The 21,479-nt window shown below is 42.7% G+C and overlaps 2 protein-coding genes across 4 annotated transcripts; one reads left to right on the plus strand and one right to left on the minus strand.

Annotated features, from left to right (window-relative positions):
• Positions 1–809: 809 nt before the first annotated feature.
• Positions 810–10,916, plus strand: gpr174 (G protein-coupled receptor 174). 3 transcript variants are annotated; one of them, XM_055034333.1, is made up of 4 exons: positions 810–1,017; positions 1,274–1,442; positions 5,849–6,284; positions 9,578–10,916. In XM_055034333.1, the coding sequence occupies exons 3-4, from the start codon at positions 6,081–6,083 to the stop codon at positions 10,352–10,354; spliced, it is 981 nt and encodes a 326-aa protein (XP_054890308.1). In that variant the 5' UTR covers positions 810–1,017; positions 1,274–1,442; positions 5,849–6,080; the 3' UTR covers positions 10,355–10,916. The 3 variants fall into 3 exon arrangements, with proteins under 3 accessions (XP_054890308.1, XP_054890307.1, XP_054890306.1); XM_055034332.1 differs by lacking the exons at positions 810–1,017; positions 1,274–1,442 and adding an exon at positions 3,206–3,639; XM_055034331.1 differs by lacking the exons at positions 810–1,017; positions 1,274–1,442 and adding an exon at positions 3,206–3,516.
• Positions 10,917–11,632: 716 nt separating this feature from the next.
• Positions 11,633–20,183, minus strand: LOC129362659 (integral membrane protein 2A-like). The gene is made up of 6 exons (XM_055034334.1): positions 19,769–20,183; positions 19,288–19,422; positions 16,220–16,399; positions 16,024–16,134; positions 14,527–14,671; positions 11,633–12,876 (listed from the first exon to the last, which is right to left on the minus strand). Exons 1-6 carry the CDS (start codon positions 19,841–19,843, stop codon positions 12,782–12,784), a joined length of 741 nt encoding a protein of 246 aa, XP_054890309.1. The 5' UTR covers positions 19,844–20,183; the 3' UTR covers positions 11,633–12,781.
• Between the last annotated feature and the right edge of the window lie 1,296 nt (positions 20,184–21,479).

Raw genomic sequence — 21,479 nt, forward strand, 5'->3', positions numbered from 1 at the left:
AAATGTTGAAAAGCTGTGACCAAGAAGAAAGGAGGCATAAGAAACAACAACCACATGTTTCCTCATATTAGTTCTCAAATGTTTGTCTTCAGTCCTCTACTCTGAATGTAGAAATTTCAGATAATACACCCGCCAGTGTATTGCAATTTACTGTAAATACAAACGATGCTTTTTGTCTTATGTGTCTGTTAATATTTGTCTCCAGTGAGTGTTTTGTTTGTTTCTCCCTGTTGCTTTGACTTGAGTCTTTTTCTTTGTGACATCCTATAAATGGAAAAAAAAAAAAAAAAAAAAGAAAGTAAATAAAAGTGGCACATTCTTTCTTTCTTTGTTGCATTTCCTCTCAAGGAGCGTGGTTGAAGACAGCAGCTGCTGTCGTTGCGTTGAAAAGCGATAACCGTTTGGGTCCGGGCCCCCTCAACACACCCACCTGCTCCTCTCATGCATCTGCTGAAGAAAAACAAAAAACAAAAACGCCTCCGACATCAATATAAGTTCAGCCCACCCCTGGAAACACAGAATAATGTACCCACTGCCTGCCTTCCTGCTGTCGATCCGCTGTAACATCTCAGGCTCCTAAAATAGCAACTTTTCTGAAAATGAGACTTTATAAATTTGCTCTTTTTGAGGCGCTGAAAGGAGTCAGGCATAAGTGTGAGTGAGCACGATCCCCACGAAACTCCTTTCAAAGAACCCAATAGCAGAACTAGAAATGTTAGCAGAAAAAAAAAAAAACCTGCAAGCCACTCCTCTTCACACAGGAAGCCCTGTGTGTGTGTGTGTGTGTGTGCTAAAAATCCCCATTTCATCCTGAAGACAGAGACAGAGACAGACAAGCAAACGCACAGCGACAATGAAATGAGAGAACAACAGGAAATTATAGACGGGCATAAAGTGTTTCTGAAACTTAGGTGAGAAAACAGGTGGAGTCGGAGACGGAGAGAGCGAGGAAAGAGCCGATGCTTCTCACTTCTGCTTTTTGATGCTGAGACGACGTGAAAGTTTGAGGAGAGAGAGGTGAGGATGGCCAGTGCATGTTCTTTTCGTTGTGTTGTCCTGCTTTTCTTTATTTTTTTCGAGAGGCAAAAAAGAAATGAGATGTGAAACAGCTGGGTGCTTTGAGCGTGGAGTCACGTCTCGGGATCTCGCGCGTTTCTCCACAGTGAGGAACAAACGCCTGCTCCGCTGAGTGTGCCGGCAACCTGTGTTACTCTGTGTCCAGTTGCGAGTGCGCTTCATGAGCACGGTCACATGTTTTGTCCGTTTCCTCCAGCTCGCACGTGGAAGGACCCGGGTTCCCCTGCACTTCCATTCCACGCCGCCGATCATGACTGCATGGAAACGGTGTAACCCCCGCAGCCGCCCACAGAGAGGTGAATCACAGCCGATGAAATCGATGTTTCCATCGGCAAGATCTCTGGACTGAAGCCCTTCAACCCGAGGTATTTGTGGCCTTCTACGTTGTACATGACCTTTGACACAAAGCTCTCCATTTGAAACTCCCTGCCCGCCACCGGTTTCGACAGACGGTCAAATTCGCAGCAAAACTCAAAGAGGAAATGAAAGCCTGTTGAGTTACAGTAACGACTACTTCATGTAGAGGGGTGGTGAGGTAGACAGTAGATATAAAAGTGAGAATAAGCGGACAATAGGTCACGAGAAGGTCAGTGGAATAAAATGCGTTCTCAGGACTGGAAGACCACTGGTGACTCTCTGAATCCAAACAAAGTAGACAGACAAACTCTATGCACCCAGATATCCAAACAGATCACAGACCGTTCACACAGACATCTCACTGTGTGAACGGTGACACACTAGGAACCATCTATTTTCTTAAACCCTTGTCCCTAGTGGGGTCAGGAGTTGCTGGCGCCTATCTTCAGCTACGTTCCGGGCGAGAGGCGGGGTCCACCCTGGACAGGCCGCCAGCCTATCGCATCGAGTTTAATCAGTAGCAAAAAATTAAAAGACCTGCTGTGTGAACATGGTCTTATAATTTCCAAAAATCAGACACACAAAAATAGATTGAAGAAGGATGTTTAGAACACAACGATCTCAGGTGGAATAAAATATCTCCAGCTCAAATCTGAATTCATAAAGTGAATATTTATGCCTGGGGATTTAAAAGTTGCAGCTCAGTCTGCCTGCATTTCGCCACAATGGGGCCAGACCTGCAAATAGAAATAAAACTGAAAAATTGTCATTGTTTAAATAGACGGTAATTATCCTCCAGTTCTGAGTAGCGAGGCCTCTCACATCAGCATAGCATTGAAAGGTCACGCTAAACGAATGCAAAAAAGAGACCTGGAGGAAGAAGACGGGGAGAAAACAGCAGTGGGCCGAGCACAGATCCTTGAGGGACGCCACAGCATGGTCTGCTGTGCCATTTTACCAAAATCTTAAATGCACAATATCAAACAAGCCTCTGACAAAAACAGTACAGTCATATTTAATTAATTAGAATGGATTCTAAATTAGATTAAGACTACATTTGGAAAATAATGTTTAAGCAAGTGTTAAACATACTTGTCACTGCTGAAAAAGTAAGTTTTCCAGCATACTGCTTAAAATGCATAAGATTAGCATAATCACATTCATCCGTTGGGTCACATTTGAATCGGACATGGATCGGATACCAGAGTGGCCTGGGTCCATTCGAAAAGAATACGACCTTTGCTGTTCATGATGTCATGAAGAGACCATGACATCATTTTTTATTCAAATCTTGATGGCACATATTTACTTCCATATAGATACATGCCGGGGGTTCAGATTTTTTTTATCAGAGTCCAATAATTCAAAAGTTGCATTGTTCAAGTTCATGGCGAGGACGTGCACTGAAGAATCATGGGTAAAAATGGAGGCGCTGCTTAACTTTACGCAGCGGCAAGACGACATAGGAGCCATCCTGGGGCGAAGAAATGTAGATGCACCTTACATGTTGGCTGGTTTATCCTCACAGCAATAAGTGAACATAAAACGTCTGTTAATGACACTATTAATCTGTCATTACGTAATAGTGAGCAATGACAGAATGACAGAGAGTCTGAAAATTCAGAAATTAAAAATATCCCTATATTTAACAGGGTGATACATCATTATGATTAGAACCACATCACGACCTCCGTTCAGAACATAAAGTCCAGCTGATTGAAAGCATCAAAGAAGCGGGCAGCGAGAAGGTTTGAGCGCGCGCGTTGCCTCGGTTACCAACAGTTCAACGGCTACTAAGCCGATGACGTAAAAGCTGAAAAGGACGGAGGCAACGCTGTTTGACGATCCCAAGACCTGATCTGCGCACGCTTTCCAGAGCGCTGGCAACACGCACGCGACCGCTTAACTTGCCCGGGCTTCCCGCTTCGAGAGAATCCGCGCTGGGACGCGACGCCGCGGTTCCTCAGGTACCGAGGCCGGGGCCGGGATCCTCCGAATCGCTGTCCGGCGCAAAGGAAGCCTCGGCAGGGAGTCACGGACGTTGGGAAGAGTCCGCCCTGCTCACACGCCGGCGACGAGCGGGTATTTATCACTCGTAGAGACACCGCGAAGAACAAAGAACACAGTGCAGGGACATTTCAGGACTGAGAGAGGGAGAGACGGCGAGCCATGACACCCGGCGCCATTTTGATTTGGTCGAGAACGGTTAGAAGAACGGTTTGATTACTTTTAACGTCATTTGAGTTATTTTTTTCCCCCCACTGAATATCAAAAAAATGATCTAATCATTATAATTTATTTATTTTTTGCTCAATTATTCGGCCTGTACAACTTGACTGAATGATAATAATCTTATATATGAATCTGACAGGAGTATAAATAGTTTGGGACCTAACTGTCTCCAATTTGGACAATTAATGAAAATCCCAGCTTGAATTTGTTCATGCTAAATACTTTAAACGTTTTCTATTTTCTTGTAAATAATACATGTACTTCTTATTTTACAACTATTTATTATTTCCAGCTCTAATCAAGTCAAATCTTTGCTCACCTTTTGTTGTGCGATTCTGTTCTGATTTGATTTGAAAGCTTTTTTCAGGTCTGGTAAAGATTTCAGACCTTTACCAGACATTTTACCAGCCTGGTGAACTGAGACGCTTCTTTCAATTCTTCTAAACTGTGAAGCCCTGACAAGCAGATTTCATCTCCAGCTCTTATCCTCTCCCTCTCTGCTGTATCCCACCCCCCCCCAAAAAAAACACTTCCAAAATCTGGGCAGTAGGGATTTTGTTTATTCTCTTGGCTCAGCCTATTAGTCACTTTACACCCCCCGCAAACTTGTTCAGCTCATTTTCGAAAGAGGCCGACTCCAAGCACGGAAACGTCCACACAGACCTCGCAAACTTTATCTGAAGTAATCAGCAGCTGCAGCAGTAAAACAGAGCCTATAGGCAAATGAACCGGAGGCCGTTTCCAGGGGATGTTTTACTCCTCCATCTTACAGAGTTTGAGTTTTTCAGTGTGCTGGTGGTTCAAGCAAACATGGCAGAAAGCAGCAGTTTGTCAGCTAAACAAACAAAAAAAGTACTCTAGTTACTGCACAGTACTAGTACTGTACAGCTTTTTTTTTTTACTCCTATGTGATGCAGTGTTTACTGTTTATGGTAAACATTAATACAAGTTAATGCTAATATAATTTATTGTACATTAATACAAGGCACTAATACAAGAATGAAGTGCGATGTTAGTGTATTTTTGATTAGTTTCTGCCATGTGTTGCCAACTTACCAAATTTATTGCCAAATTTCAGAAGCGTTTTGGACTTTCTCATCACTGATTTTTTTTAAGTAGCTACTAACAAGTGTAGCATCTTTTCCTGGTGTGATTTTTTTCCCAACCCCAACACAGTCACAGGAGATCCGGTCCTCATGCAGCAGTGCCTGCCAGCTGCATTCAGGGCAACAGATGATCACTCTATCCATGCTGAAAGTTTCGTAGAGAAAATGTCACCAATAAACCTTATGTAAAATAAATAAATATTGCAAATCTGAAAATATTTAATAACATTTCCTGAGATACTCTCGGTTGGACTGCGGTTGTCTCGAAATACAGCTTGTGTTGCCTTGATGAAAAGCATCAAGTTTAAATAATCTTAACTTTCACACTTCACACACAGCAACACCCACAAGCGTCTACAGAAAGCTAGTTATTACTGTTTCCTGGGGCGGAAAACATCTGCAGTTCTTCTCTGTGAAATGTCATCTGAAAGTTTCGCTTCCATTCATCCCCTCACGTGTCAAAATGCCTGCTGGGGGTGTTAACCCACAGAAGAGATCCCCATCGAATCAAACTGTGCGGGTTCAGAGTAGCGTTGCATGTCCCGCTAACCAGTACTGTTCTGTGTAGCGTGGTTTCGCTGGTGCTTAGACACTCGACACAGGCTGACAGTGGTTTGTTGTGCAAGTGGAGAAGTGTGAAAGCATGCAACATCTACATCTCCTTCAGTTTGCTTACCTCACTGGACAGGACCCTGATGAAGCACTTTGTCAGGATGAACAAATGTTAGGAATTCAAGGAAAACTTTGGTATGGATGACAATGACATCAGTGTTTGATCACTGAAAGAGCTCTTTCTAAAAACCTGATGGCCAGCTGGGCTGTATGCAAATCCTGTGGCCAATTCAGGCTGTTACCGAAACATCGAGCGAGTTTCTTCAGTCAGTGCATGTTGAGAGGCAGAGCCAGTTCAACTGTTTTAACATAGTTATAACTTTGCATGCTCTCTAGGACACAAGGTCAGGTATAAACCACAGGCTGACGCAAACTATGTTTCTGCTTTGGCGACAGCGCAACCAAGATCCTTAGCTTTTAGGCTTTTCACCTTCCATTCCACTAACTCTCATCTCTTTCGTCAGACTATTCTTTACTAACCCGAAGACCTGCAAACTGTCAGCATTGGACACAAAGCTCCCCTGAAGTCGTCGTTCCTCTCGTCTGTAAAGCTGCTGAGAAGTTCCCGGGAATACGGCTCGCTGCACGGACTCCTTTCGCCACAACGGACAGCATGGGAGCCCGGATTGAACATTCATCAAACCAAAGGCAGCTTTTCTGACACCAGCCTCCTGCAGAGATCCTCTTATCTTTAAAATGAATGACAGCCAGATCAACTGCACTGGAGGACCTATGCTGCAAGAGCTCCAGCACCAAGTTTACGCTGTGGTGTACAGCATAATCTTGGCACCGGGCTTACTGGGTAACGTCCTTGCGCTGTGGGTGTTTAGAATCTACGTACGGGAAACCAAGAGGGCCGTGGTGTTCATGATGAACCTCGCTGTGGCCGATCTGCTTCAGGTAACGCTGCGCCTCTCCTTCTGACTTCCTCCTTTCCTCTGTTCACGTCATCTATCTGCATGTAGTGGATAACATTTAACCCTTTAGTTGGAGGATCCTGGTGCGGCATGTTTTTAAAGACATAAAGCGTGAAAGCATGTGATTTTAAATGTGTTTCTGATTTAATGGAAACACTGCAATTCTGAAACTGTTTTTTCGACATTAGTGGAATATTGACAAAGCTTTGCCATCATCAGTGATGGAAGCACAACTACTGTTACCAATATGGGACAAAATGAGCAGATCGATTAACGTACCAATTAATGAAAGAGCTAACTTTGTTAAAATTGACACCTCTACACATTAGCAATCCTAAGCTGAAGCAATTGAATTGATGTTAGCTCAGCCTTTTAGAAACAAGGTCAAAAGTGGTCGTTATTGTTGGCCCCAAGCATAAAACCCAAGGAGGAAAACGATTAGGAGCAGAATATTCGGGACATATTTCCGAATAAAGCGTTCTTAACAGAATTATCTATTGAATTGTGAGTTTAGCATGAAAGCAGAGTGGCTCCGCAGCTCATTAGCTGGCAGATTTTAAAGTGCTACTTTCTGTCCTAAGTGCTCAGAGCAGATAAAGGAGCTGAAATGAAGCTGAATTGCTTTGACAAACACTTAAAGCTGAATAACTGGAAAACAAAACGCAGCAGGACTCGCTCAGAATTGGATTGTGGAGCTTTTACATTCATATCTTATTCATCATGTCTCCAGATATAGTGTCTCAGAAAGGCAGTCTTACTCCCCTTTTACCACATTTAGGGAACGTCAAACTTTAATGTGTTTTATTGGGGATTTTCCTGTGACAGACCAAACCAAGGGAGTGCAACGTTGTGAAATGGAAGGAAAGGGATTCTGGGTAATCTTTTACAAATTAAAAATCTGAAAAATGGGAAAAGTGTGCACATGTTTTCAGCTCCTTTCATTCAGGTACCCCTTAATAAAATGCTAACAATTGCTTTCACAAGCTTACAAGTGTTGGCCTGTGTCACAAATCCACAACAGTAGATGTTAAATTTTGGTATTGTGGCAATGCAAAACATGCAAAGTACTAAAAAATTTTTCTGACAAGACAGCAGGAAAATGAAATCATTACGCCTCCTCTGCATGTAACTATTGCAGCGGCGGCTGTGACATCACCCTCTTTGTCACGTTTTCAGGGATACTTCAGCTTTGTTTGTTTTTTTTTAAAAGACAGAATACAATTTATTTTCACAAACATCATGTTGCTGAAAAAGTAGAGCAAAAAAACTCTTAGGGTCTTTTGTTATAAAAATAACCCACTTGATTGACTGTCCCTTTACTCACACATATTAATAAATTATGAAATGTCTCTGTAGATTCGGACTTTTCTGCACGACTAAACTCAACTCAGGAACCAGAGCGTTAACCACTACTGAAACTTGGCAGACTTAATGAGATCTTGTAAAAAAAATAAAAAATCTAATGCTAACATCTTCAGCCGATAAATTCCTGATTAAAATTTTTAATATTCCAGCCAGGCAGAGGTAAGATGAGCTGAAATAACCTGCAAAGTGCGGCACAACGAGAACGAAGTCACACACTGCCTGGCCAAAAATAGTTACCACCTGGATTTAACTAAGCAAACAAGCAGAAGCCTCCAATTACATAATTACTGGATGGGCGATTATGCTTAAGCTGGCAAGATGTTATTTAATGCCAACAGATGCAATTAGTAGTATCCCATTTCCTGTGATGTTGAAACACACGGCCCCTATAGCTGGAAGAGCTGTTAGTCTGGTTAAGAAAGGTCGAATCATTGGCAGCAAGCGGAGAAAACATTTCAGGAAATTGTAGAAGTGGCGGAAATTGGGCTGAGACCCGTCCAAGAACAGCTGGAAGGATAGATGGGAACCATCATCTGGGAGGAAGATATGTGGTTGGAAAGAAACCCTGGATGATTGCCGGCGCGTCCAATAGAAGGAAAACAAACGTAGACCTCGGGGTTATGTTTAGAGAGCACTTCCACGATGAAAAGGGAACTCAAGAGATTGGGATTAAACAACGGTGTAGCTACAAGTAAAACACTCATCCGTGAAGCAAACCTGAGAAAAAGGGCTTCACTTTGCGAAGGTGCACGAAAGCCTGGACTGAGGAGCGATGGAACAAGGTCGTGTGGTTTGATGAGTTCAGGTTTGCTCTGTTCTGCTCAAGGCGCTTATTGTCTGATGTACCAGACAATGTGGGTTTGCTGTACCGAATGTTGCTGCATTCGGTACAGCAACATTATGTACCCAAAGGAGGTCAGACAAATACCAGAACGTACCGAACAACCAGGCTGCTTCACCAACAAGTGTTTTTCTTCCCGGAAAAGCATATCCCAAGACGACAATGCCAGAATTTATTGAGTGAAAAAAAAAAAAAAGGGATGGAAATATGTCTTGTGACTTCACAGAAGAGTATCAAAACAATACCATGTGTAACGTGTGAGTCAAAGCTAAAGGCAGTTCAACAAAATGTTAGCATGCGTGACTTTGTTTTGGTGACTCGTAATCAAGTGAGATCATCAGCGAGGGTGGAGAGATCTGAATTCCGGTTAAATAATGATAAATAGAGTGGAAATATGAGCAAATTGAACTGAGCTGAAATGAGGTTGAAATTTTAGGCTGTAAAGACGCAGACCGTCTTTATTTTCAGAAGCAAAAACATAACAAAGTGACCATCTCCTCCAAGCTTTCTGCTTTCCTTTTCATTTTATGATGACTTGTACTCTAAAGTACACCAAACTCTACTTTTACTTACTTTTATTAAAAACTTGACCAAATACGCAGAGTGTTTTCAAATGAAGAACGACCTGGAAAATCATTTTTTCCATTTTCTTCAGTTGAGCTCAAAATAAGTAACAAACCGGCCGGCTTTCATTTAACAAGGACAATCCCTTTTAAAATTCTGGATCTATGACAATAAACACAAAAAAACGCTGCTGAGGAGTTAATAGTGATGACGTTCTGAAGGCGGAGTTTCAGAAAAGGGCAGAAGTGTTTTTTTTTAAAGAAACAAAGGCCCAATAATTCAAGCCGTTAAATTATGAAGTCTAATTTCTTTTAAGTCATCTTCGACATGCATAACGACTGAAGGTAGCATAGTTACTTGGTTGCGCTGTAAATTGATTCTGTGTGGCTGGAAAACACACGATACTGCCACTTTAACAAAGAATCTTTCTAAACACATTCATAGTCGATGTGATTTTGTGCTCGTCCTCCGTCGGCTGTTCCTGAACGCTGTGCCTCTGTCCTCAGGTGCTGTCGCTGCCTCTGCGGATCTACTACTACTTGAACAACTACTGGCCCTTCGGTCACCCTCTCTGCTTATTCAGCTTTTACCTCAAGTACGTCAACATGTACGCTTCCATCTACTTCCTGGTGTTGATCAGTGTGCGTCGCTGCCAGCTCACCGTGAACCCGCTGATGTACAAGGCGAGGCCGAAGGGAGACATTTTCATGAGCGTGTTCGGCTGGCTGTTGGTCTGCGTGATCTGCATAGCTTTCCCCTTGGTGAGGGAGAAGTCGGAGAAACCAGGGGAGTGTTTTTCAGAGCTGCCCACGAAAAAAATTGGTGTTGCGACAGCCTCATTCCTGATTATATTGGCAGAACTGCTGGGCTTCATCATCCCCCTCGTCGTGGTGGTGTCCTGCTCGATCTTGACGATTTCAAGCCTCAAAGAGGTGACGACGGAGGGCGTTCATGACTTTGGGGAGAAGCATAGGGCACTGAAGACGGTGCTGAGCTGCACCTTAGTCTTCTTGCTGTGCTTTGCACCGTATCACATCACCATGCCGCTGGACTTCCTGGTGAAAGCTGGCGCTTTGGAGGACTGCGCCACCAGAAACATGATCCAGAGGTGTCACATCATAACGCTCTGCCTCGCCAGCCTGAACTGCACCTTGGATCCTATCATGTACTACTTCACGAGCGATGAATTCAGGAGGCGGCTAGGCAAGCCCGAGATGCCGGACAATTTGAGCAGACGGCTGTCCTGCTTAACCACACAAGAGGGCGTGCAAACTAGCAAATAGCCTAGCCAAACTAGGTTGTGGAAAAGCCACGCGTGCCACAAATCGCTGCTTTTGCTACACGTCTGGCAAAAAACATAAAAATATATGCTGGTTTATGACTTAAGTCGCTGTGAAAGGTGCCAAAAAATTCGGTGAAAACGACAACCTTCTGAATTCCGGAAATTCAGGTCATCACACACCGCTGTGATCGCTGTCGCACGTAAAAAGCACCAATGAGCTGAATGGACGCCATATACCCGGCGTTTAAGTTCGTCTTACAGCGGTGTGAAAAAAGAGCCGTTTTGAAGGGATTTTCAACACATTTTCCCAAGTCACAAACCAGCGTGTATTTTCATTTTTTTTAGCCAAACGTGTAGTTAAACTGCCTATTTGTGTCCATTCCTGGCTTCCGTAGCTGTCGCTGGGGAAGAAGGCGGCGTCTTTACAACCACTAATCCTCCAAATAAAATATGAGCATTCCTTTGGTGAAAATATAAATTATTTGTGAATGTGAGAAAATATACATCGGAAATGTGAAAACTTTACCCTATTTATATGTAATTAAAACATGTTTTAGTTTTTATTTGGTTGGTCCTTTTTCTGAAATCTCATCAGAAAACCAAAAAAAAAAGCTCTCAGAGAAATAATTTCTAAAAGCTACAATTTGCTTTTAGAAATAAACATTAGCATTTCAAAAAGAAGAACTGGGCGCACAAGTGTGAATTTACTGTGGTTTTGCGCTCAAATTATCAAATTATGCACGCAGTCTATTATATAGGTAACTAATATTTAGATGATTACGCAGCTTCAGCAAGCTGCTGGATATTAAATAAATTTTTATTTTGATTGGCTAGTTTCTTGACACAAACCTGACTAAGCCACTGCAAAAAGCAAAATGTATTTTTGACTAGTTTTTATTGCAAACATCAGAATACTCTTGAAATAAGACAAAACCAATTTACGAGCAACTTTTCAGCATGAAACAGCAGCTTGTTTTCAGCCAGTAATTACTTCATATTCATAAAACCAGCTGATTATTTCACTTCCAACATAGAAAATGTGTCATTATACGTTAAATATATGTTTTAAATCTGTATTTAGAACTTTAAAAAAATAAATCTCCAACATCTAGAAACTAGACCAAAAAATTCAGCGTCAAGGTCACAACGCATTGAAATTTCTGACCCAAATCTTGTTTTTAAAATGAATTGAAGTTGTATGTTGTTATAGATTCCAGAGCAAAAAAAAAAAAGTAGAAAGGCAGAGACACATGACAGAACAAATAACCACACAGGGAAGTTTGGTTTTTAAGCAGGTTAAGAAAAGCAACTTTATTCAACAACAAAAATGAAATTCAGTTCAGTAGAGTCACACAGAGTTGGGTTGTCGTTACTCGCCTGCAGCACTTCCTGATTGTCTTCCTGTGTGGGATTCATAGAACAAACCACTGAAACGCCTCGCAGCGTTTCCCTGTCTTCCCCCTCTTCATTCTGTTTGGCACGAAGCCATTTCAAAAATAATATTTTCACATTTTTTCTCTTTTCTTTCCGCTTCTCCAGGGATTTCCAAACTCAATCGTGACACTTTCGTGTAAGTAAATCTAAGCAAGTACGAGTGAAAAAAAGTCAAACTTCAATTGCCACCAACTAGAATAGATTACATCTGCTTTTTTTTTTTTTTTTTTTTTTTTCAGGTTAAAATGAAATATACGAACAAATTCACAAACCAAAGCAGGCGATCAAATGAACGTTTTTTTAGCTTCAAAATAACGTTTCCCTGTGGCTTGGTCCCGCTGGTTTAGCTCACGGTCTTCACTAGCTAACATCTAGAAATGTCTACACAAACACAGAAACCCAAACAGTTCATCATCAGGTTCACGAAATCATAACACGGCAGCCCGGAGGAGTCCCAGCAGCAGCAGGGCACTCTGGGAAATATCTACAAACAGTGAAGAGTGGCGGCTTTCGGATGTTCGTCCGCGTCGGCAACCGTGACAGTGAGACGACGAGCGTGCGCTCAAACGTGCGTGATGGCGTCACGGCAACGCCGCTGCAGCTGCCCTGGGAAAGGAGGCGACAGGAAACACGAGAGGCGCCGCGCACCTGCTGGGAACGACGGGAATACTGAGCAGGAAGCCAAACGACAACGACGGGGCGGGTCTGCAGGAAGCCACGGCGAACGAAACGGATTCTGACGGCGCAAATGAAACTTAGTGCGTCTACGGTGACGACAAAAACAGCAGGTGGTGAGGACTGATGCGGGGCGAGGCGTACGTACAGCGGAACCTAAACTTACTCCACGCAAGCCGGGAAGCAAAGGGAGGCAAAACGATTTTGTACAAAAGTAGCTTTCTGCAGAAAGTTGTACTTCCTGTCAATGTGCTCATCCACTCCCTCATTCACCCCGTTTCCTCTCTTTCTCTCTCTCTCTCTTTCTCTGTCTCCCCCATCAGGCCTTGCAGATGCGGGTCTCCGTCACAAACTTGTTCTCAAAGTGGCGGATGGTGAAGCAGTCCTCGGCGGAGCGCTTCTGGATGTTTCCGCCTGACAAAAAAAAAAAAAACATTTCATTTCTACATCAAAACTTTTTCTTTCTGAGTCAATCACGCTAAGAAGTAGGGAGGTGTGAGGAAAGGTAAGTTCCTCTTCCCAATGATCATTTTAGTAATCGCTTGTTCTAACTAGGAATCTGACCTTTAGTCGATTAATCGAATAAAAAGGTTGGCTTTAAAAAAACATTTTTTTCAACCACCTGAGCAACTTTTTTGTTTCACACAATGTTAGAAATACATTAAAATAAGCAAATAATTCAAGTACTTTTAAGAAAAAGAAGAAAAAAATGTTCTGCCTAAAAAGCAGCAACTCAGCATTGATTCCCGGAGGGAACGCATGATCACTGTGGCAAAGGTTGCATCTGCTGCTAAACAACACTGTCTACTAGTTAGTTGATTATTTTTTAAAATTATTATTAAATGGAGCTTAATAGGAGATTTTTTAAAACAAAATTTGAACCGGGTGAAGTTAAAAATGCAACATGAGGAGTTCTGGGTAGTACAGGTTTAAAAGGAGGTTTCTAAATGTAAATGTTTATATTTATATTTTTATATATCAGACCGCATGCTCCGGTTAACGATCAATCAATGACTAAATTAGTTGACGATTGTTTCAAGAATCGATTAATCGCGATTCATTCGTATGACCGTTCCAGCCCTCATTGTTAGCTTCCCGAAATGGTTCTGGAACTGACCTGTGAACATTTTATATTTAAAACGCAGGAGTTTCATTGTTATTTTTATATTTTGACGTTTTGGCCGCCGGTAGAAACAAAGCACCGTGCTCTGGCATCCAGCATCCTCTTTGGTTGAAAGGATCTCTTTGGGTCTGTTTCACAGCCTGAAGCCACATAAAACCTTCCTCTTGCTAAAAACAAATATGCCTTGTAGCTTTTTTTGGGACGTGGGGAAAAAAACCATAATAATTTTTTTTTTTTTTTTAAAAAGCAGCTGAGCATGACTCAGAAACCTCAGATATTACTGCACCTCTAGTTTTCCAGTACATATTTTCAGTTAAATTCTGCCAGGCGATAAACAATAATATCGCTGCATTTTCAAGTAATACAATGGTGATCGCATGACGACCCGTATCAATATTTTTTAGATTCTGCGTTTAACACCGGAACTGGGAGACGTTTTAAATGTTCAAAATAAATAAACAAAACAACAAAAACAACGAATAAAATGAATGGTGAAGGCTGTAAACAAAAAAAGTGGCCAGTTGAGACCAAAGATTTTCATCATCCAGTTTTTGGTAGAAAGAGAAAAACACATAATCACGCCGATGGGAGTTATTGAGCTCGTTTTAATTTATTTATCTATTTGTGAACCTCGTTCAGGTTGGATGGAGAGGACCAAAGTCTCGCCTCAGGCTCATTTAATTCAGGTCTGAAGTTTCTCTCATGTACTCCCATCTAAACCATCCGCTTGTGGCTTTGGCTGTTGTCCCGACGTCAAATCGTTAGCAGCGTTTAAAAGGTTTTAGTGCTAAGATCCACACAACATTGGGAGTTTTTTTTTTTTTGCCGCGTCGCGTTTTGCATGTAAATCGACTCTGTAGTAAAAACCCAGGCATGGCGGCGGGTCCACAGTTTTGCTGTCTGCAGTAAACCTGCAGCGCTAGCCGCTGTCACGTCCGTACCTGGCAGGTCGGACCGACGCTGCATTCTGTAAGTTTCCTTTCCGTCACACAGCCGGCGGATGTAGAAACCCAGCGGCTTGACGTCCTCGATGCGCTCGGTGACCACGAGGTCCTCGCGCACCAGGTAGCTGCGGTATGAGTCACTCTGGAGAGAAGAGACACGGAACGGGTGAGGCCGCGCTGTTTTTAGCCCGCCGTTATGAGAAATAAAGGGGGAAAAAAAGGTGTCCACACACACATGCTGCAGAAACAAGTCTGGCAAAGCTTCCTGTAGAGCAGAAGAAGTTTTTTATTTTAAGCAAACATTTGTGCATTTCCTCTTCTTAGGTGGATCTCACTGTCCTCAAATCTGTAAAAACATTCAATTTTTCATGGAAAACAAAGTGTGCACAAAATACCTCCGAACTCTGTTTGAATTTGTTAATTGAGTCAAATATTATAAATGCAAACATCCTGCACAGACTTTGAACTTGCCGATGAAGAACCCTCAGAAAGAGGAACAACCAGAAAAAAGTTTGGGTTTACCATTAAACTATTGTGACATTTCCCAGTAACTTTTCTACATATTTATTGTCGGGGGGGATGTCACTGTAAACAGAACTGATGTGTGAAGGTTTAAATCTAATAATTGAATCTTTCATGCATCTATTTTACAATTTTATGAGATTTTTGTTCCTACATGTTGTATTTGGGGGCATAATCATAAACCACAACATAATGATAGATACACATACACAGACACATAAATAGATAGATAGATAGATAGACAGACAGACAGACAGACAGATAGATAGATCTGTGTTTTGCTTTAATGGTCAAACTGCTACAACAAATCAAATAAACTGTTTTAAGATTTGACTTTGTGTTGTTGCCATAGACAAAAATGAGCAAAAAATTAATGACATATTTATTAAACAGGAAAACGGATGTTCACACACTTTTCACAAAGTAAAATTCAAGCACTTTTCAAAGATTTTCAAGGTGATTTTCCAAACTTCTCCAGCACAACACCTTGACAAATGAAGGATGAAGACAGTTTCTCTTCACTATTGCATAACATCGATTATTTATTAATAATATCTTGCGTAAGCGTTTCATTTACTCCAGCAGGAAAAATGCAAGCTAAAAACTAATTAAATATCTCTCCTACACACATCCTGCACACCTGACTGGTCTGAGAAAGTTACTAAATAATGTAAAACGTTTTATCCCAACATTTTCTGCTACTTCACAAATGGAAATGATTTTGACCAACTGGAAACGGGGAAAGTTTGGTCAGATCTAATTTCAGACTTTGAGTGCAAAAAAGTGCATTTATCTTTTCATTATCTTTAAATATCTGGTTTCAACTGCAAATACTGCCTTAAAATTTTGATTTTTTTAATCAACGTTGGATGGCACTTTCTTGGCAAACTGCGTAGTGTGGATACCAACCACTGTCAACTACATTTCCAAGGACCTCAAGCAGCCATACGAGCAGTTAGTGACGTCACTCACCATGAGCTGTGAGAAGAGGTCGATGAGGTCCTGCGGGGGAAGGACCACCGAAGAGTTGAGAGGAATCACAAAGCAGGTCCTCAGAGTCAGGTCCAAGTACGCCGTCAGTTTCTGCGTCGTCACAAAAAAAGACAAAAGCGTGTGAAGTCGGTGAGCTCGCCAACGGGACGGAGAGCGGGCCCCCCGCGGCTCTCACCCGGTTGAAGTCGTGGAGGATGTAAGCGGGGTCTCCGGGCCGGAAGCGAGGAGGGGGCACGCTGACGACGGCCATGCTGTCCGAGATCTCCACCTCCTCCTCCACCCGCGGCAGGTAGTAGGGCTGGCTCTCCACCCCGGTGGACACGTCGGTGAACTGCATCGCTCCGTGATACAGCCTCTGGTGGCGAGTCAAAGCAGACAATTCATTCACACAAAGACAGTCCCGGGTAGGAAACAGCAACCGGAAAAAAGACCAGAATAAATTGTTATCATGCAGACATGAAACTAACAAAAGCAGAGGAGGATGGGGGGGAAAAATCATCTTTTTTGCTGTCAATGTAATCTTAGTGTCAGGTTAGCTTCTGTAGGATGCTGCGCTGCAGGTTTCAACAGACTGATGTCGTTTTTCAGAGCAGCCGCACACAGAGCAGGATGTTTCTCTGCAAACACAACAGTCCATGAACACAGTCAGTGGTTCTCTACCTGCTCAGCTACAAGTAGAAACGTTTTGAGGCTGTGTCTTCAAAGACATTCAGACACTGATGGATTTGAATAAGGTGGGTTTGGTGGGTTTAAGATTTAAAAAGAGTTCGGTCACGGTCACAATGACTTGGTGATGGATGAACGTTGATTCTGCTGCCGGTTTGTAAATGATGAGCTGGTTTGGTTGGGGCCACTGTCCATTTGAGAATATCCAAGCCTCAACTTCCTGTCTGACGACTGGAGATGCAACATGCAGGTTCTTTCCTCTTTTAAACGAGAGTGCACCAGACCCTCCTGCAGCAAAACGCCCAAACAAAATGCTAGATCTTTTGTGAAAGTGCTGGAAAGCAAAAGATAAAGTGGAACCCAACATAAAGACTTCTACTGATGCTTAAATGTCCCTGAGATTTTTAGCGTTCAAGTTTTGGCTAAATTAGGAGATGTGGGTTCAAAAGTCACTTTTTCAAAGTGATTTTCAGGCTAATTTAAGGACCTATGAAACCTGCTGAATTATTTTCCAAATCATGTTTGATTTGGAAAATAAACATGATTTATTTTCCAAATCAAGTGGAAACAAGTTCCACTTGTTTCAGTTTTATTCTCTCTCAACTCTGCTGTAAAAGACAGGAATTCACAAGTCGATAGCTAGAGGTCAGCATTTCCTGTTATTCTGCATCACAAACATTGTGGATCAACACCGTTTCTGTGGATCGGTTTTATGAGGCGTTAAAAAGTGCTTCTTTTTTTTTTCTTTTTGAAGATCTCAATTATGCGCAAAACTAAGAATCTCGTTTTTGACATCAAAGAAACTCTCCTTTTGAAAATACTTTAGAGCTGAACTCAACTTCCGCTTGTCGCATGTAAAAAAAAAAACCTGTAAGAATTATAATCTTGTTTGCACTTCCATCACAATCACAACTTTTGTTAATTTGTTTCCCTTCCGTCTGTCACAGGAAACGCCACTGAAGACTGTCAGTGTTTTGTAGCAACAGTTATAGTCCTAGACTCGAAAGAGTGAGCCATCTCTCTCCCGAGACTAAGGAAACATTTGAGACAAAGGTTAGAGTGTTTTTTAAAAAAAAAAAATAAATGTCATCCTGGCTCTCAGCTCATCTCTGCACAAGCTGGCAGAGGAATTAGCAGGGAGCCTGGCGATTGGTCCCATTAAAGCCAGAGTCGGGACAATCCTCTAGGATTAAAAACCACGCATGGAGGGGCGGCGATCTCATCTGATGGCGGTTTTAGTCGGCCAAGACAGCAATTCTGGTAAACTCCTCTGGGATTTAGTTTCCTTTTTTTTTTTTATCCCCATCACATAGGAAACGGTAAAGCAAAATCCCAAATAGGGACAAGAACGGATATAACAAAGGGGACCTAGACATGGGAAGAAGAATAATGCATCCATTATGTATAAAGTCGTAATAACGTAAAGAAAAGACGTCTTCCATTACGATCGTCCGTCTGGTGAATCTGAGGCTGTTCAGGGTTTAACAGACGTTCTTGGCTGTGGTCAATAAAATACTTCAATAAAAGTATGGCGTGGTTACCGTAGCATAGTTTGTGTCTTTCCATGGTAAAAGCCACCAGTATAACGTCGTTCCTGGCCAATAGCTCAGCTGTGCGTCCATTGGACAACGGAACGGTACAGTCAGGGACAACACAATACTTTGCAACCGTAGCATTTTATTGGACGTGGGAATTTATATACATTTTCAATTTAAACATTTCTAAACACTTTATATATTACTTTTTTTTTTAATTAACAGAAAGAATTTCACACAGGCCTAACTTTTAGGTCAATATTATGTCATTGTTAAGAGTGTTGCATTCAGGTTTTATTGTCTTTACAAGCGGATGTTGGTCTATCACTTCTGCTGTGAAATCTGTAAAAATCTGTATTCTTCTTTAAAGCTGCTGCGTTGTGGTGTGTAATTTCAGTGTGTTGATGGAATGAAATAGATGAAAACTACAAAATGCTCTTGGAGTACATCTCTAATATTTCCTCTTCAACAAGAGCAACAGCAGCCGGCCTGGAAATATGTGAATAATTTATTGGAAACCCCCGGTAGCAATAAATATCTATTTACTGCAGATCAGACACGGAACGACCTGCATTATGTGGCCTCTGAGTGCCATAGAAACCAAGTAATTACACGGTTTGTAACTTTTAGTCCTCCTGAACCTTGTTAAGTGTAAAACACAATGCGACGAAGCTCATCTTAAGTTAACCTGCTGCACACTTTATTTAAAAGTCTTATGCCTTTACATATTTGTGTTGTTGGTGTGTATTAAGACTGTGAATGCATGCTGATTTCAGTGTGTGTGTGTGTATGTGTGTGTGTGTGTGTGTCACTGGGTGGAGAAAGGGGCTCGTTTAGTTTTCTGGCAGATTTCTCAAAAAAATAATTTGTCGGTGGTGCAAAACCCCTGATGGTCTGGTTCGCCCTCCATGAGTCTCTGATCGCATTCATTGCATTGAGAAAGCTCAGTAGAGGAACACGTCTGCAGCGTAATGGAAAATTCCACCATGTTTCATGGCGTAAACGTGCAGATTCTTTAGGAGTTTCATACTGAAACACAAACCTTTGGGGTGAAGTACCGGTAGAGGCACGCTCCGCCCACAATGAGCCCAGTCAGGATGAAGGAGATCCCCAGCAGGTAGAGAATAAGGCGACCGAAGCCGTCTGTGGCCGCAGAGTCAGAGGCCAGCTCCGGGTCCTGAACACACACACACACGCGCGCGCACACACACACACACAAATAGCACAGAGATAATAATGCAGCGTTGCATCCATGCATGTTTTTATTGTTATGCAAGCTTATAATCCTGACTCAGTGAACATCTGAATCCTGCGTCCGGTGCATTTCAGTAAATGACCCAAAATAATAACAATGATACATTACAGCAGGTGTAACACTGTGACGTGTCAGACAGTAAAACCACCGCATTGGTTTTGCACATGAATGCGCTCCGCATTCTCTCGCGGTGGGTTCGGGCCCGGAGCAGCAGCGGCTCCCCGCTCCTCCCCGCCGGAACCGCACTGAACCAGGCCCGCTAGCTCACCTTCACCGCGGCCGCCGGCGCCTCTTTGCCCGGCGCCTTGTGCGCCAGAGCCGAGCTGAACGCGATCTTCACCATGCTGCGGCCCAACACGTCCCGCTCGGGTTTCTGAGAGTCGCGCGCGCACACAAAAGGTGGAACCCGCGCGTGAGTTTCTGTCGGCGGCGGTCTGCAGCTCTCGCGTCGTGCTTCTCCGGCAGCTCAACCGTGTGACGCACTTTGCGACCTCGGCTTTATCCGCACTGCTTCCGGTGGCCGGGCGAGACCGAGGAGAAAACGAACCAGGAGGATAATCAACCCCAAACAGCTCCAGTTTACGGGTGGATATTCTTAGCCGTGATTTAGATGGTCTATTGTAAGAACGTAACGCTAACTAGTGAAGGGAATACCGCTTCTCCTTGTTGTCTTTTGGAAATCATTTCTGTGGCTTTGGTGCCATCTGGTGGCTGCAGGTGGAAACTGGTATTTCCTTTCCTTAGAACAAATCAGTGTGGACAGCATGGGGCTGAAAACGAAGCTTAAAATTAACCCGAAAATACGCTGGCATTGGAAAATATGATTGAAACTGAAAATAAAATACATTTACTGATACATGTGTTTAAAGTGAAACAAACATTTAAAGTCAAAAAGGAGGAATTGACCCTTATTAACTCACAGCCGAGGACGCACACAGACTGACTTTTCATTAGGCCTTCGCAGCACTTATCTGCGAAGGCCTAATGTAATCCTACTGTTTCTTTTTTTTTTTTTTTTATTCTTCCACCAAATTAATTGGCTTTTTGGGGACTTTATTATATTCAAAAACTCACCACAGTTGGTGGATGCGTCAGGTCTGCGTGGAAAATATGCACATTTAGGTCTTGGCAAAAATCGCAACAGAAATGGCTCAACAGCGCCACCTGGCAACTTTCAAAAAACCCTTATTTCATTGTAGAGACGAGAAATTTGAGACACTTGTAGAGCTCCCAAGACACACAGACAATTCAATTAATGTCATTGAGCAACTCAAACAGGAAGTCGGCCATTTTGGACTGAAGTCCTGATTTTGACCCCATTTTGGCCGTTTACAGCCTTCGCACTGATAGAACTCCTCCAAGGGATTTCGATTGATCGGCTTCAAACTCGGTCAGATTTCATGAGGCAGCACGGACGATTGAAAGTTATTAAAACGGTGAGTTTTTGAGCACACTGAAGGGGCGTTGCCAGGGGGTCAAAGGTCGTACTCACCATGAAACACAAAACTGTTGTATCTCCTACACAAAAACTCACAGAGGCACCAGACTTTCAGTGATTGATCATCACTGATGATCAATCAGTGATGCTGCTGATAAGCTGCATGGCTTATCAGCAGCATAAGGCATCAGTGATGATCCACGCCCCCTGAGAACAGGAAGTGTCAGGTTTTACTCTGAACGGTCTCTATCACACAACATGTTGATTAACCAACATGACTTCAAATTTTTTGTTTTAATTCTCAGTCGATGTTTAGGCAATCAAGATGAGCGTGGCTTATCAGCAGCATAAGGCAGTCGATCCCGTATGACAAGGTGGCACAAACTAAATGACACAAAAATGACTCAATGTTGCACCGGTAATGTAATAACAGCAATGTTTTGAGTGCATAATGTCGCTTATCCGCCTCTGAGCATATCCCCTACTCGCGCGGTGCGTCTGCCTGCCAGAGTGTGAGCCCACTCACGCTGACACACATGGC

The sequence above is a fragment of the Poeciliopsis prolifica genome, unplaced genomic scaffold (assembly GCF_027474105.1).
Source record: "Poeciliopsis prolifica strain line A6 unplaced genomic scaffold, Auburn_PproV2 SCAFFOLD009, whole genome shotgun sequence".
NCBI lineage: Eukaryota > Metazoa > Chordata > Actinopteri > Cyprinodontiformes > Poeciliidae > Poeciliopsis > Poeciliopsis prolifica.

What these genes read in the sequence shown, in the direction of transcription:
- gpr174 (XM_055034333.1), top strand. Translation starts at nt 6,081, where the DNA reads ATGAATGACAGCCAGATCAACTGCACTGGAGGACCTATGCTGCAAGAG. An exon ending in CTGTGGCCGATCTGCTTCAG is followed by an intron (nt 6,285 to 9,577) that starts GTAACGCTGCGC and finishes CTCTGTCCTCAG; the next exon opens with GTGCTGTCGCTGCCTCTGCG.
- LOC129362659 (XM_055034334.1), bottom strand. Translation starts at nt 19,843, where the DNA reads ATGGTGAAGATCGCGTTCAGCTCGGCTCTGGCGCACAAGGCGCCGGGC. An exon ending in CGCCGGCGGCCGCGGTGAAG is followed by an intron (nt 19,423 to 19,768) that starts GTGAGCTAGCGG and finishes GTGTGTGTTCAG; the next exon opens with GACCCGGAGCTGGCCTCTGA. An exon ending in ACCGGTACTTCACCCCAAAG is followed by an intron (nt 16,400 to 19,287) that starts GTTTGTGTTTCA and finishes ACTCGCCACCAG; the next exon opens with AGGCTGTATCACGGAGCGAT.